At 47.2% G+C, this 14,888-nt stretch overlaps 1 protein-coding gene across 2 annotated transcripts in view; it reads left to right on the top strand.

Moving 5' to 3' along the window:
* Window positions 1-14,888, top strand: part of LOC139565478 (ATP-citrate synthase) — a 29,849-nt gene that overhangs the window by 8,117 nt on the left and 6,844 nt on the right. The window contains exons 3-21 of one of the 2 annotated variants that reach the window (XM_071385854.1): window positions 570-692; window positions 3,179-3,241; window positions 3,614-3,804; window positions 5,102-5,181; window positions 6,047-6,177; window positions 7,496-7,614; window positions 8,217-8,415; window positions 8,525-8,642; window positions 8,811-8,965; window positions 10,260-10,353; window positions 10,834-10,863; window positions 11,569-11,710; window positions 11,907-12,075; window positions 12,173-12,277; window positions 12,377-12,573; window positions 12,679-12,760; window positions 12,997-13,107; window positions 13,247-13,374; window positions 13,507-13,600. In XM_071385854.1, the coding sequence (XP_071241955.1) occupies window positions 570-692; window positions 3,179-3,241; window positions 3,614-3,804; window positions 5,102-5,181; window positions 6,047-6,177; window positions 7,496-7,614; window positions 8,217-8,415; window positions 8,525-8,642; window positions 8,811-8,965; window positions 10,260-10,353; window positions 10,834-10,863; window positions 11,569-11,710; window positions 11,907-12,075; window positions 12,173-12,277; window positions 12,377-12,573; window positions 12,679-12,760; window positions 12,997-13,107; window positions 13,247-13,374; window positions 13,507-13,600 (2,331 nt within the window). The remainder of the gene's footprint in view (window positions 1-569; window positions 693-3,178; window positions 3,242-3,613; window positions 3,805-5,101; window positions 5,182-6,046; window positions 6,178-7,495; window positions 7,615-8,216; window positions 8,416-8,524; window positions 8,643-8,810; window positions 8,966-10,259; window positions 10,354-10,833; window positions 10,864-11,568; window positions 11,711-11,906; window positions 12,076-12,172; window positions 12,278-12,376; window positions 12,574-12,678; window positions 12,761-12,996; window positions 13,108-13,246; window positions 13,375-13,506; window positions 13,601-14,888) is intronic. The other variant, XM_071385855.1, reaches the window with a different exon arrangement.

Genomic DNA, 14,888 nt, shown 5'->3' with positions numbered 1-14,888 from the left:
TTGATTGAGGAAATGTTTTTATTTGATACATTTTAGAATAAGGCTGTAACAAAATGTGTAAGAAGTCAATGGGTCTGAATACTTTCCCGAATGCACTATATATAAAATATTCCAGACTCGTTCTGATATTTTATTTATTTTTACTTTTTTTGCAATATGTGTGTGTTACTGCACTGCTGGAGCTACAAACACAAGCATTTTCGCAGCACCTGCGACAACATCTGCAAATCTGTGTACGCTACCAATAAACATTGATGTGAGGGAGGACCCAGAAACCTACCTCCTGATCTACAGATCTAGTTCTGATCAAGATGGGCCTCAAATGCTGAGGATGTGAAGTGTGTAAATGGTACCTGAAGTGAACTCGCCCATATGTGCCACACACAAATGTCATCGTCGGCATATAACCTGTTATCATAAACAGCAAATGAGCAATTTGTTAATGTGATGCTAACTACGCTATCCTGTCATGGGTAGTCTAGTCTAAGGATGACCACTGAATCAGTCACTTATGTCCATTACCCTGGTGTTGTGATGCTAACAGTTTGACCGTGTTGTCTGTTCCCTAGCGGCTGGTAGTGAAGCCAGACCAGCTGATCAAGCGTCGGGGGAAGCTGGGACTGGTAGGTGTCAACCTGGACCTGAAAGGTGTCCAAGAGTGGCTGAAGACCCGCCTCATGAGCGAGACCATGGTAGGTTATTGCCCCCCCCCACACACACACACACACACACGCACATATCTATCTATAATACAAAAACACACACACCAAGTCATCCTGAAGTGGATCCTCCAAAATACAGTGACTACAGCTAGGTTCAGGCCCATTCCTGGTCATGCACATTGAAACCCATCTCCCGCAAGGCTCTTCAGTCGGCACCGTGGTGAACTCTTTCACTCTGCTCACTGTTTACTCTGTCTCCTGCAGAACATCTGGTTCCACTCAGCCCTCCCTTTTCTCTTATTTCTCTCTTCATCCCCTCTTTCCCATGCCCACTCGTACTACCCATCCAAGTTAAGTGTGTTTGTTTTGATGCATGTTAAACTCTGCCTCCAGAGCTGCACAGATTGCTAATGAGCTCTCGGTCAGGTGCTAGTCAATCAAGCCAGTCAGCCGAGAAAGGAGAGTCCTGCCTGTGAGTAAACGGGTTTCAGTGTAAGCCGAGCACGCTACAGTAGGTCCGTCACTCTGTGTGCCACTTAGATGTTTGTGTGCTTCATAAACCATGGGCTATGCGAGGGAGTGAGTGTGTGTGCGCGCGTGTCTGCGTGCTTGCGTTAGAGGTAGGCAGCTGTGGGCTGCTGGGTATATCACTGGCCAGACATTTTAGATGAAACGTCAGTCGCTGCTGGAGACCATCAATGAGAAATACATGAATTCACTGTTTTTAAGATGGCGTCTATCTGGATTAATCATTTTCTTTCGACTGGCTTGAACAGCTGTTGCTGTTCATTTAGAATCTGGTTAACTTGTTAGTTATAGGACATGTTTCACAATATGCTGTGTGTTTTCATTGCTTAAATGTGTTTTTGGGTAGCTGTATATGGGATAGTTAGTGTGTTTGTATTTATTACGGATCGCCCTTAGCAGCAGCTACTCTTCCTAGGGTCCAGCAAAATGAAGGCAGTTCTACAATTTAAAAAAACAGTACAATACATTCACAACAGATTTCACAACACATTAAGTGTGTTCTTTCAGGCCCCTACTCTACTACCACATATCTACAACACAGAATCTGTGTGTGTGTGTAGGAAGGTGCTTGTGCAGGAAGGTGCTTGTGCAGTAGCTGGATATTGAGATTAGAGGGTGGTACTGGGTATTATGCTACAGTATGTGTTAGTTATTTGTGTAAGTGAATGACATTCTGTAGTGTGTGTGTGTGTGTGTGTGTGTGTGTGTGTGTGTGTGTGTGTGTGTGTGTGTGTGTGTGTGTGTGTGTGTGTGTGTGTGTGTGTGTGTGTGTGTGTGTGTGTGTGTGTGTGTGTGTGTGTGTCTGAAAGAGACAGGGTTGTGTCCGGACTAGAGAGAAGAGGTGGGGTAGAGTTCAGTAACTGTGAGCAATTTAGGCTGTCAGCTCGACTTTTTGTTCTCGCTCTCCTCTCACAACCCATCACTCTTTCTCGCCAGTTTACCAAATCACTATTCCCAGAGGTTGAGATGACTCCTCGCCTGGCTATTTCCCCCAGTCTTTGACGCCATGGCTTCCCTCAGTGATAGGGTGTAACCAGGATAGTTCATGTGTTTCCAGGCGAATGGGTGTGAAAATGTCAGTGGTTATTATGCATCATATCAGTTGAATTGACCCCTTTTTTTGGTCACTACTTTAAGTTTGTGTAAAACATCAATCATGTTTCACCTCCCTACTTTATTATTATTAGTTTTTAAATTTTTTGAGCTTCTTAATCAATATATTCCTCCAACCTTTTCGTCCCTCTCTTCCGCCGTCTCCTCCCTCGTTCTCTAGGGAGCAGTGAGAGAATGGGTATGGAGATTATTTCAGTTTAGTTTGGCCTCAGCTCGTCTTTAATCAGATGGCCTCTTTTCTCCCTTCATCGTGCCTCCTTTTTATTCCATCTCTCGGAAATGTCAACCTTCTCCTTTTTTCTCCTTTTTTTTCTTTCTTCTGTCGGCTGACTGCTCTCCCGGGCAGTCCCTGGTTGTTTTATGCGTGGGTACCTTTTAACACAGGCAGTGTGACAGCCAGCTAAATGAGCTCTCATTTCACCTAGGACTATACTAGACTGCTGCTCTGTGTGGACGTCATCCTCTGTCAGTTTGGGCCTCCCTTTTTTCAGGCTTTATTCAACGACACTTTCTTGTCCCGTGGCCTGATTATTTAGTTTGTGTCTGCTCTGTGGCCACTTTGTGTTCACTTTGGGGCCTTGCGGTGTGTTCCTTCATACCTCCCTCTCTCGTTTTCTCCCTCTCTCTCTCTGCTTCTCTCCCTCTATTAGTCCTGAGGGCGTACCTGTAAACAAGTGCATTGTTACGTTATGATCCTCCAGACTCGCTACAGCTGGCTCAGAGTAATAGTCATTATAGCATTGTAGTCTCCTGTGGGAATTAATGATGGTTTTGCCAAATTAAATGCTGCCTTTTCGCTCCATCAATTCTCTTTCTCCCCCAACACAATTGTCTGTCTGTGAGCTTCTAAATAAGTGCTGTATGTGTTTTCTCAGGTGGGAAAAGCAAAGGGGATCCTGAAGAACTTCCTCATCGAGCCATTCGTAGCCCACAAGCAGGTGAACTATCTACGTGATGCGATTTCTCTAGTCTAGCTACCTCACAGAGGACTGCAGCCGAACAGGTTTTCCAACTTACTATAATTTTATTCATGAGTTGTGTGAGATACTGCACCTTCGCTAAACAGTACGTCAAATCTTAAGGAGCGGCTTTAAAGGGATAGTTCGCCCCAAAAAAACGATACTTTAGTATTTTATTCATTAGTCCACTGTTAATGCCATCCCAAACAGTGATGCATGTCAGCAGACAAGTTGTCAAGATTGAGCACTTTAAGTACAGAACCAAAAACTGTGATGAAGATAGTTTTGGCTTCTATGACGTACACGTCTCTGGTTGTCTATAACTGACCTGTTTGTCTCCCTATCCCTCAGGAAGAGGAGTTCTACATGTGTATCTACGCCACACGGGAGGGCGACTACCTGTTGTTCCACCATGAAGGAGGGGTAGACGTGGGGGATGTGGACGCTAAGGCCAGTAAGCTTCTGGTAGGAGTGGACGAGAAGCTGACTGAAGACGCAGTGAAGAAACAGCTCCTGACCCATGTCGCTGCGGACAAAAAAGCGTGAGTGGCGCGAGACAGTGCATTCATTTCAAAACGGATTTCTACTTTGTAAGAGAGAGAGAATTTGCACGCTAAAATAACAGGATACTAGATCAATTTTATTAATGTTTATGGGTGAGAACCTCATTCATTCTGAGGTAGTGAAGTGGAGGGTTAGAGAAAGAACCTGATGTTGTTGGGTAAAACTAAAGCTGGCTGGCAAGCAATGGCAGCACCACTCACTACAAAACACAGAGAGGGGAAAGCGATGGGGAGGTACTCTGTGATAATGCAGTAATGCTGGAGGGAGAAGGAGGAGGAGGGAGGTGAGTTCCATTAGAGAAATGACAAACTCCCTCCACCACGAGCTCGCCTTTGTTCGATCATCCCCCTCCTTTCATCCCCCTTAGCCTTATTCTGAGCACGTTCCTGGAGCCTGACGTTTATTTTGATGGGTGTGATACAGTGACCCTCCCAACTCCCCCCTCCCTTCGCTTGAAACAGCTCTCTGTGAAGGCAGGCAGGGCCTGGCTGGGCTCACCACGGTCTCGGCTGACATTGAGGAAGATGGCTCTGCACTGTTCACCCACCCTCTTCCCTCCTTTGGATCCACGAACGGAGCGGTGGGCCTAGCCCCATCAGAACCTGTCGGTAGGAGATGAGCTTAGTCACTGTGGGTGCAATGTGTCGGGCCTGACCCCCTCACTCCCTGAGGCCAGGGTTCTCCTGGCAACTAGAGTAGCCCTCCTGACAGACAGGAGACTGACGTGGTCACAAGGCCACAGAGCTGCCTGCACAGCTGACAGACAGGAGACTGACGTGGTCACAAGGCCACAGAGCTGCCTGCACAGCTGTCAGACAGACACAGGCAGGGAGAGAGGAATAAATACTGCCCCCACCACAGCCCTTCACCCATCTGTTTTGACAGGAGGAGGCGGGAGTAAATTAGATGTTTCCTTCATTGTAGCGAGGCTCACCGGCTAATTTGCAGGTGCAGTGGAAAAGAGCTGGCTCCTCCTCCAACACTGCCTCCACCCCTCCCTCTTTCCCTCACTTCTTCGTTGTTAATGTTGGCTCTGGTTTTTATGGATTTAGTGCTATATAAAGGGTGTGACTCACTGTTTAAAAGGAAAGTGTTATCACTCAGGGAAATGAATTAGAATGAACAGGCAGTTGGCAGATCTTCCACTGAACCACATTTATTTCCCTGCACATAATAAGGACGAGAAAGGGTCTGTCTGCGTTTTAGGGAAAGTTAAAAGGTCAAGGTGTAGCTATAAAACAGTTGAACTTGTTGGCTGGTTATTTCTTCCCACAGGGTTCTGGCCAGCTTCATCGTTGGACTGTTCAACCTGTACGAAGACCTGTACTTCACCTACCTTGAGATCAACCCACTGGGTAGGTCCTGTCATCCAATCCTACCACAACCAACACTCCTACCAACCTCCTACCACAGCCTCAACATGATCCCCTGAACAACTCCCTCATCCAGACATACACTCACAGCCTCGTCATTTTGTCAGAGAACTAAGAAGTTTGAGGGGGGGGGGAAATAAAGATCTGACGGAATCTAAAAACATCTCCTTGTAGGAAAACGTATAGAGGAGCCGAAGTTCATTACAACATTCTAATTCTGAGGGGGGGGGGGGGGGGGGGAAACTGGTTCAATAATTCATGTTCCTGCTGTTTGATGACTGCAGTGTGTTTTTATCAGGGTGTAATTGGTCATCAGTACAAGGTTTATATGCCCCGTGGCAGCTGTTCCTGTGGAGGGGAGAGGACTGGGGCTGCTGAGACCTCCCCTCCTGCTTTGATGTCTCCCCCACACCCCCTGCCTCTCCAATCTCCCCCTCCTGCAGTGTGAGTAGGGACTAGGGAGGTTAGGACGCCCCCTGGGGGTGTACATGGTCCTCTCTCATTCCCCCTGTGTTCTATTTTAGAGATCACCCCCGCAGTGGCACTGCTGGAGACGAGCAGGTTTCTGTGGAAACTAAACGAACGAACACACAGTGTCAGTGTTTATCTAAACAAAACCGTGCCATTTCCAACCATACCTGATCCCAGAACAAATCCACTTAGGTAGGATGGAAGCAGCGAGGTACAGATGGAGAGCAGTACTCTGACTCAATCACAGTGGAAGAACCCAAGTGAATATCAATAAGAGGATGTGGTTCTTTTTCTGTATTTAACCCTACAATGCCCCGGGCTAACGTGCTTCATTTGCCTTCCACGTCGTGTCTCTCTCTCCGGTTCCTTCTCTCAGTGGTCACGAAGGATGGCGTGTTTGTGCTGGACATGGCGGCTAAGATCGATGCCACGGCGGACTACCTCTGTAAGGCCAAGTGGGGCGACGTGGAGTTCCCTCCACCCTTTGGCAGGGAGGCCTACCCTGAGGTGAGGACAATCACCTGACTGCTAGCCAGAGGCTGCTATGTTCATTTTGTTACATAGAAGGAACTAGAAGGATAAGGGCAGTTCCAAGGAAGTCATAATATATTATACAATCGCTTTACAAGTAATTGTGTACCAGAGTTTGGGTCAATTCGGAAAGTAAATCCAATTCAACATTTTCCTCATTGAAAATCATGGCAGAGAATTCGAATTTCAGTGTACTTCTGGAATTGAAATGGATTTGACACCAACCCTGATAAAGACTTGACATATCTTTTCAAATAAGCCTCCACCTAAGTTAATCTGCAGAAAAATCACAGATGTACATGCTGTATCGGTTTCCTCATGAGTTATTTTTGCTGACTAGATGCACACCTGTACAGTGATAAAGGTTTCCGTTCCTTCCGTGACTATTTTATGAGTCCTCTGGCTGTCCCAGCTACAGAGAGGGATGTTGATCAGGAAAGGGACCTGGGGAGTGACTAGCACAGCGAATAATCAGCCTTGACTCATACTGAGTTAGTACCTTATCTCCATGTCGATACCATAGCACACCCCAGTAGCGACGGTCGTCAGGGTGGAGGGCTACAGGGACAACAGGGATGTAGTGACCTCATTAGATGTTATGATACTATGCTTAGATATTCTGTCATTTGTCTCCGTTTCTATGGCCCAGTCTAGATGTAAAATGTTAGACCAGTGTTTTGTGTCTTTATTGATTTAATTGGCTTGTGTTTTGATAGTTGTTCTTGGCAGTATGGTTAATGGTCTGTGTGTGTGTGTGTGGCTCTGGTGGGTCTGAGCTGCTTTGAGACCGAGGGTCTGTCTGGGTGCTGTCGGCACCAGACGGGCCCGTTTTAATTGGGCTGCTGTCAGTCTGGGGTGGAGCCACGTTACCAGCGGGGGCCTTTGATTGGGTGTGTCCCCAGCTGTGTCCCTCGCTGTCGCAAACAACCAGCTCTGATTTGGCAGCAGGCTGTTTTTACTGCCTGGACATTCTATCTTCTTTTCCCAATAGTATCAGAAATGTGTGTTTCACCACACAGGAACATCCCACATGAGCAGGTGCACATAATAAAAAAATAACCTGAGGAGAAATACTCATATTTGAAAGTGTGGACCTGGGCTACCAGAGATGTTTATCCTCTGTCGTTGAACCAGGATAAAATGAGTTTGAAAGGGAAACGACATGAGTGGATTATTACAGCCTAATGAAGTGGTGCTCAATCTGATGTCTGACCTGATTACCGCTGCAATCAGGAAACCCTGCACTCCCAATACCACTGGACCTTCAGCTAACCTCACCCTTTGGCTCTTGCAGGAGGCCTATATTGCAGACCTGGATGCCAAGAGTGGTGCCAGTCTCAAACTCACCCTGCTCAACCCCCGTGGAAGAATCTGGACCATGGTGGCAGGAGGAGGGGCTTCCGTCGTCTACAGGTAGAGTCACCAATCACAATGTCTCAAATCTCAGCCATGCGTCATCACCTCAGCATGCCAAACAATGTTACTAACAACATGTTTGGAGTTTCTCTCAACACTCCCATATTCTTTCGTTGTGGTTTCGCTAATGGCCCTGTTAGCTTAGTTTCTGGCTGGCTCCTAGGGCTACGCTACCTCGGTTGTAATTGGGTTCAGCATTAGGAGAGTGCACCAGCTAGTGACGCAACAATCAGATTGATGGCGCAGCCGAGACCAGACGCTGCTGCTTGTTCTGCAGAGAGCTACATGAGATCATCTTAACGAGAGCCTGGAGGAATGAGGAGCCTTCTGTCTGTCAGGGGCATTAGGCGTAACGTACACAGACACACCTACTGTGACTGAATGGTTCTGTGGATTGGAGTAGTGTCTGTTTGTATAGATTGTTTTAACAGTGTGTACAGACTGGGAGAGAGAGACTTGGTTGATATAATTCAACTTTCGCAATGCACTACTATACTGAATGTACAGTATACTGTAGATGTTTTCTTGAGGTGATTGTGTGTATTGTCCCTGCACACCTGTGTTTGTGTTTTTTATCCAATGGGATCCCTCCTACACAGTGACACCATCTGTGACCTGGGCGGAGTTGACGAGCTGGCCAATTACGGGGAGTATTCCGGAGCGCCCAGCGAACAGCAGACCTATGACTATGCCAAGACCATCCTGTCCCTGATGACCCGCGAGAAACACCCCGACGGAAAAGTCCTGATCATCGGAGGAAGCATTGCAAACTTCACTAACGTTGCAGCCACATTTAAGGTAGATGTAAACATGTATCCACAGAGCTGAACACGATATCTGAAGCAATTGTGATTTAGATTCCCATAGGGTTAGGCTACTCTGAGATCCTCTCCTGTCTCTGTTCCAGGGCATTGTCCGAGCCATCAGGGACTACCAGGGCCCCATAAAGGAGCATGAGATCACCATATTTGTCCGCCGTGGGGGCCCCAACTACCAGGAAGGCCTCCGGGTCATGGGCGAAGTGGGTGAGTAGGTCCACAGTAAATAAAAGTACCTTTAGCAAGAGATGTTCATGGTCTTGTATTTCTGCCTAATTTCCTCTGTGATGAATGTCAAGCCAATGCTATTTTTTTTAGCTTTGATTGACACACTCAACCTTCTGAGGACATTCTGTGTGTGCCATGTTTCCACAGGTAAGACTACTGGCATCCCCATCCATGTCTTCGGCACAGAGACTCACATGACTGCCATTGTCGGCATGGCGCTGGGCCACCGACCAATACCCAAAGAGCCTCCCGTCGCCGCCCACACCGCCAACTTCCTGCTCAACTCCAGTGCCAGTTCATCGGTAGGTTACACTGGGCCTATAATTAGTTACAGGGCAATTCTATCACTTTTCAATGCGGTCAAAAATGTGGTGTTGCTGTTTTTTAGGATATTTCCACACTGAGCTCAAAATAACACTCTGAAATTGTGAAAATTATGATAATGCCTTTTTAATATAAGATTTTGGAGAGAACAAATGCCTGGAATTTCAGCCTGTTCAGGTGGGATAATCTGATTGGATTATTCTGACCAATGACCAGTCACCAGTTATTTGCATATATGTATCCTCCCACTTTGAAGGGGTAAGCGGGGTGGGCTCTCGCTTCTGGATGATCCTATCTGCTAATCAGGACTGAATGTAAATATATTAACATTTGTTTCAGCACGACCAGACAGAGCATTTCAATAGCAAAAGGAGGCTCAGGGAAATAAATTATCATTTTAAATTCTAGTTCTTTTCACGAAATAAACACACACACGGTGATTTTATTAGACACACATTGATAATGTAAAAATTAAGACTGTTATTCTCGATGACCTCAAAAATGTAAACATTTTAAAAAGAGTGATTTTCAAACACTGAGGTTGGCGGTGACGTGTTTCCCATGCTGGCACGTTGCGGTCATCTGAGGTGCGTCTTTGTGTGTAGAGCATTGCCTGGCTTTGTATGCTGCTGTGGTTTAAAATAGCACCCAGGAGACAATACACTAGGCCTGTGCTGTAGCCTGCAGGGCTCCATTAATAATGTGCTGCACCAGGGCTTTCAGGGAGATGTTATGGGAAGGGGGCCTACGTCCATTTGATGATGGAGGATGTCAGGACAAAAGGGCAAAAAATATGAAAGCAGCAAAGACACATGCACAGGTTTGCAAAAGTACCGATGGTGCATTCCCCAGGAAGCCCAAATCTCACTCTGAGCTCAACTGAATGTCGTTTAGTGAATTTGAATGAATTTAAACTGCGGGGGCACAGCATGTAGATTGTTTTTTAAAGCAAGTTCAACACGAGGCCACTGTGCCACAGACGTTGTCTGTACATAGGGCTCTACTGTGCAGCTGGCATCACTGCAGGTTTATCACACAAGGCTTCATTGTAAAGCTCGCACCATGCTACTCTCTCGCTCTCTCTCTCTTTGAAGGTAATGTGGCGCTGTCACAAATACAACATGACTGTTTTTTAGGCAAGTCATTCAAATCAAGGCTGTTCTAGGAAGGCATGTGTGCATCAGGGCTGGTGTTGACCTGATTAGCTCCTCAACAGAATGTTACACTTCTTCTCCTGTCTTCCCTCTCTTTTCTCTCCTCTGTCCTCTCCAGACCCCAGCCTCCAGCAGGACAGCCTCCTTCTCTGAGAACAAGGCTGGCCCTGGGGCCTCTGCTGCCAAGAAGGCCAAGTCAGGGGCCCCTCCAGGTGAGCTCCTCGACGAGACCACACACACACACACACACGAAACGTAAGAATGATGCTTCTCAAGTATTTATGTAAAAGTCTTGCCACGTTTTAATGGAATGTAGTTTTACAAGCCGGGTTGAGGACAATTCCATTTAAATTCCAGTCAATTCAGGAAGTACACTAACATTTCAATTCTCTTCAATGCTTTTTAATTAGGAAAATGTGGAATTTTGTTTATTTTCCGAATTGACTAGAATTGAAATGGTATTGACCCCAACCCTGGTACCAAGAGGCTTCCTTGAGAGCCCCTGCTCTCATAAAATGTGAATTTCTGTGTCCCAGCTCCCCCTGGTGGCCATTAGGCGTCTCACAGCCCAGCATCTGTTGTGAAAAGCCTTCCCTTTCGGAGGGCATTATCTAAGTAAATTCAGAATGTAATAACATTGATTATATTGTTTCTGTTTTTTTAATTGTTTTTTTATTGTTGTGGCGCCACAGAGCGACAGGCGTCGTCAGACAGTACAGGAGGTAGGACACTCCCCTGTCAGACAGGCTGACTAGGGTGGGCCTGGGACATGGCTCTCCTCCTAGCCCCCCTGTGAAGCCCTCGAGCTGGGTCATGTGCTCCTGTCCTCTCCTCTCTCATGTGCCTGCGCTAGAAGTGGCTTTTACTTCTATGGTGTTCTAATGGTTCATCCATGGGAACAACTAAGACAATATTGCCGTATAGACGGCTACATTTCTGATCACATTTGTAGTCCTTAGAGGGGAGTTTCTGACATCCAGAAATATACAGTGATAACATGTTGTTTTGGATGGTTGCGGGTTCAGCTTCTGTCTCACTAACCCCTGTGGTTTCCTGTCGGTCGTGATGTCTCAGTCAGCGGCTGGCTGTCAGTGTTCGGTTCCATCACTGTCTAGTAACTGTTTGCCCTGCCATGTGTCTTCTGTTGATGTTGTGTGCCCTGCTCTGTCACGCCTCTTAGCAGAGCAGGATATGACTTCTTTAAAGCTCGTACCTCTCTGTAGTGAGTTAAAAGCCCCTTTCTCTCCTGGTGCGGTAATAAGGCGATCAAGCTATTTTTCTCCCTCTGTGTGTGTGCATGCCAAACCTCTGTTCATTGTCTGAGTGACTTTGCATTTTGTAGTTAACCTTCCCCTCCATCTCTCTCCCTCCACCTTTCCTCCTTTCCCTCTCCCTTCCTTGTCCCCTGTGTGTTCCTGTCCCTGCAGTCAAGGCGTCAACCCTCTTCAGCAAGCAGACCAAGTCCATCGTGTGGGGCATGCAGACTCGGGCCGTGCAGGGCATGCTGGACTTTGACTACACCTGCTCCAGGGATGAGCCCTCTGTGTCTGCCATGGTCTACCCATTCACGTAGGTGTCTCTTTCTTTACTTCCTGTCTCTCTACTTCCTGTATACCACTCTAACTGTCGTGCCCCGAGACCACAAGAGAGGTGTTGAAAATAACAAGCAGTGTGTGTGTGTGTGTGCTTGTGCGTTCACACGTGCTTATCTATTTGTCTGGTTCATCTTTCGATACTCAACGTTGTGACTGTCTGTGTGTTCCAGTGGGGACCACAAGCAGAAGTTCTACTGGGGCCATAAGGAGATCCTGTTGCCTGTCTATAAGAACATGGGCGACGCCATGAAGAAACACCCGGAGGTGGACGTGCTCATCAGCTTCGCGTCGCTCCGCTCTGCCTTCGACAGCACCATGGAGACCATGCAGTACCCGCAGGTTGGTAGTGCCTCCATGCCATCCAGAGGGTGTCATCTAATGGTGAGAGAGCAGTAGGTCTGACCGACTGTAATACTTCATATCCCCACCCCTTCAGATCCACACCATCGCCATCATAGCCGAGGGCATCCCTGAAGCCCAGACCAGGAAGATCATTAAGAGGGCGGACGAGAAGGGTATCACTATCATCGGCCCGGCAACGGTAGGCCCCTCTTACTCTACACCCCTCATTAACAGTATGTGAGGCCTGCTTTTAAAGGTGTAGAGTGTCTTATCTAACTCTGTGTGCGCGCTTGGCCAGGTTGGAGGGATCAAGCCTGGCTGTTTTAAGATCGGGAACACAGGGGGCATGCTGGATAACATCCTGGCCTCTAAGCTGTACCGTCCAGGCAGTGTGGCCTACGTGTCCCGCTCTGGAGGCATGTCCAACGAGCTCAACAACATCATCTCCCGCACCACCGACGGAGTCTACGAGGGAGTGGCCATTGGAGGAGACCGGTAAGAGAGTGGCTGGCGTGTGTGTGTGTGAATGGGGTGGATAAGATGACTGATGTATGTCTGTGTGTGTATAATTCATTAATTAATGCTTATTTTTTTCATTAGATACCCAGGCTCAATCTACACAGACCATGTGCTGAGGTACCAGGACACCCCAGGGGTAGAGATGATCGTAATACTGGGAGAGGTGAGGATTTGAAAGACACACACACACATCTACATCATTGCTGCTAATGGCACCCTCCACTGATTAGACTAACCATAGACAAATAAAGCATATCATTTTAACACAATTAATTTATTTTCATCAAGCATAGCTAATTAACGTCAACATTTATGACCAGACTAATTCCATGCTTGGATACTCACCTCTGCAAGTGTGTGTGGACTTCCTTTTAAAAGCACTGTTGGTCTTCCTTCTAGATTGGCGGCACAGAGGAGTATACGATCTGCCAGGGCATCAAGTCAGGCAGGATCACCAAGCCTGTGGTGAGCTGGTGCATCGGGACCTGTGCCACCATGTTCTCCTCAGAGGTGAGTGTGATGGGACGCGTTTGGGATGGAGGGGTTAAAGGTCATTGGGTTGATATCACCGAGACTTACAGGGTAGGCATACTGGAAGAAAGGGTCTGGTTATGGGGTTGGTGACTGTTTCCGATGATGTCACATGTAGGTCCAGTTTGGTCATGCTGGAGCGTGTGCCAACCAGGCCTCGGAGACAGCCGTGGCCAAGAACCTGGCTCTGAAGGAGGCCGGAGCCTTCGTACCCAAGAGCTTCGACGAGCTGGGAGATGTCATCAAGTCAGTGCAGAAAATCACACACTGATATGATTTAGAAAAACATACTTCAAAGCCACAATGTAAAATTGACCGTTTTAATCAATGTACAAAAGCACTGTTGTGAAATTTGAAGTTTCCCATCCTCATGTACAGATCAGTGTATGACGACCTCGTTGGCAAAGGAGTCATCGTTCCAGCTATGGAGGTGCCCCCTCCCACGGTGCCAATGGATTACTCCTGGGCCCGGGTGAGTAATGACAACCAGTCAGTGCCACGCTGGCTCATGTCTCCTCAATCAATCCATCAATCAAATGTATTTACGAAGCCCTTTTTACATCAGCCAATGTCACAAAGTGCTATTTTTTTTTTTTTTTTTTATTATTTTACCGTTATTTTACCAGGTAAGTTGACTGAGAACACGTTCTCATTTGCAGCAACGACCTGGGGAATAGTTACAGGGGAGAGGAGGGGGATGAATGAGCCAATTGTACAGAAACCCAGCCTAAAACCCCAAACAGCAAGCAATGCAGATGTGGAAGTACGGTGGCTAGGAAAAACTCCCTAGAAAGGCCGGAACCTAGGAAGAAACCTAGAGAGGAACCAGGCTCTGAGGGGTGGCCAGTCCTCTTCTGGCTGTGCCAGGTGGAGATTATAACAGAACATGGCCAAGATGTTCAAACTTTCATAGATGACCAGCAAAATCAAATAACATTTTATTAGTCACATGCGCCAAATACAACAGGTGTAGACCTTACAATGAAATGCTTCCTTACGAGCACCTAACCAACAGTGCAGTTTCAAGAATAGGAGATAAAAGTAACAAGTAATTAAAGAGCAGCAGTAAAAGCTAACAATATATACAGGGGGGTGCCAGTACAGAGTCAATGTGCGGGGGCACCGGTTAGTTGAGGTAGTATGTACATGTAGGTAGATTTAATTAAAGTGACTATGCATAGAGTGGCAGTGGTGTGGGGGGTGGGGGGGGGGGGGGGGGGAATGCAAATAGTCTGGGTAGCCATTTGACTAGATGTTCAGGAGTCTTATGGCTTGGGGGTTGAAGCTGTTTAGAAGCCACTTGGACCTAGATTTGGCGCTCCGGAACCGCTTGCCGTGTGGTAGCAGAGAGAACAGTCTATGACTAGGGTAGCTGGAGTCTTGCCAAATCTGGGTCAGATAATAATAATCACAGTGGTTGTAGAGAGTGCAACAGGTCAGCACCTCAGGAGTAAATGTCAGTTGGCTTTTCATAGCCGATCATTCAGAGTTAGAGAGAGAGATCAATTCATTCACTTCACACAGGCAAAATACTCCAGATATAACAGACTGACACTAGCCCCCTGACACACAAACTATTGCGGCATAAATACTGGAGGCTGAGACAGGAGGGGTCGGGAGACACTGTGGCCCTGTCCGACGATATCCCGGGACAGGGCCAAACAGGCATGATATAACCCCACCCATATGCCAAAGCACAGCCCCACACCACTAGAGGGATATCTTCAACCACTAACCTACTACCCTGAGACAAGGCCGAG

This window comes from Salvelinus alpinus, chromosome 36, assembly GCF_045679555.1.
Source record: "Salvelinus alpinus chromosome 36, SLU_Salpinus.1, whole genome shotgun sequence".
Lineage (NCBI taxonomy): Eukaryota > Metazoa > Chordata > Actinopteri > Salmoniformes > Salmonidae > Salvelinus > Salvelinus alpinus.
Note: the sequence above shows the minus strand (reverse complement) of the source record. Positions and strands in the feature narration are given on the sequence as shown.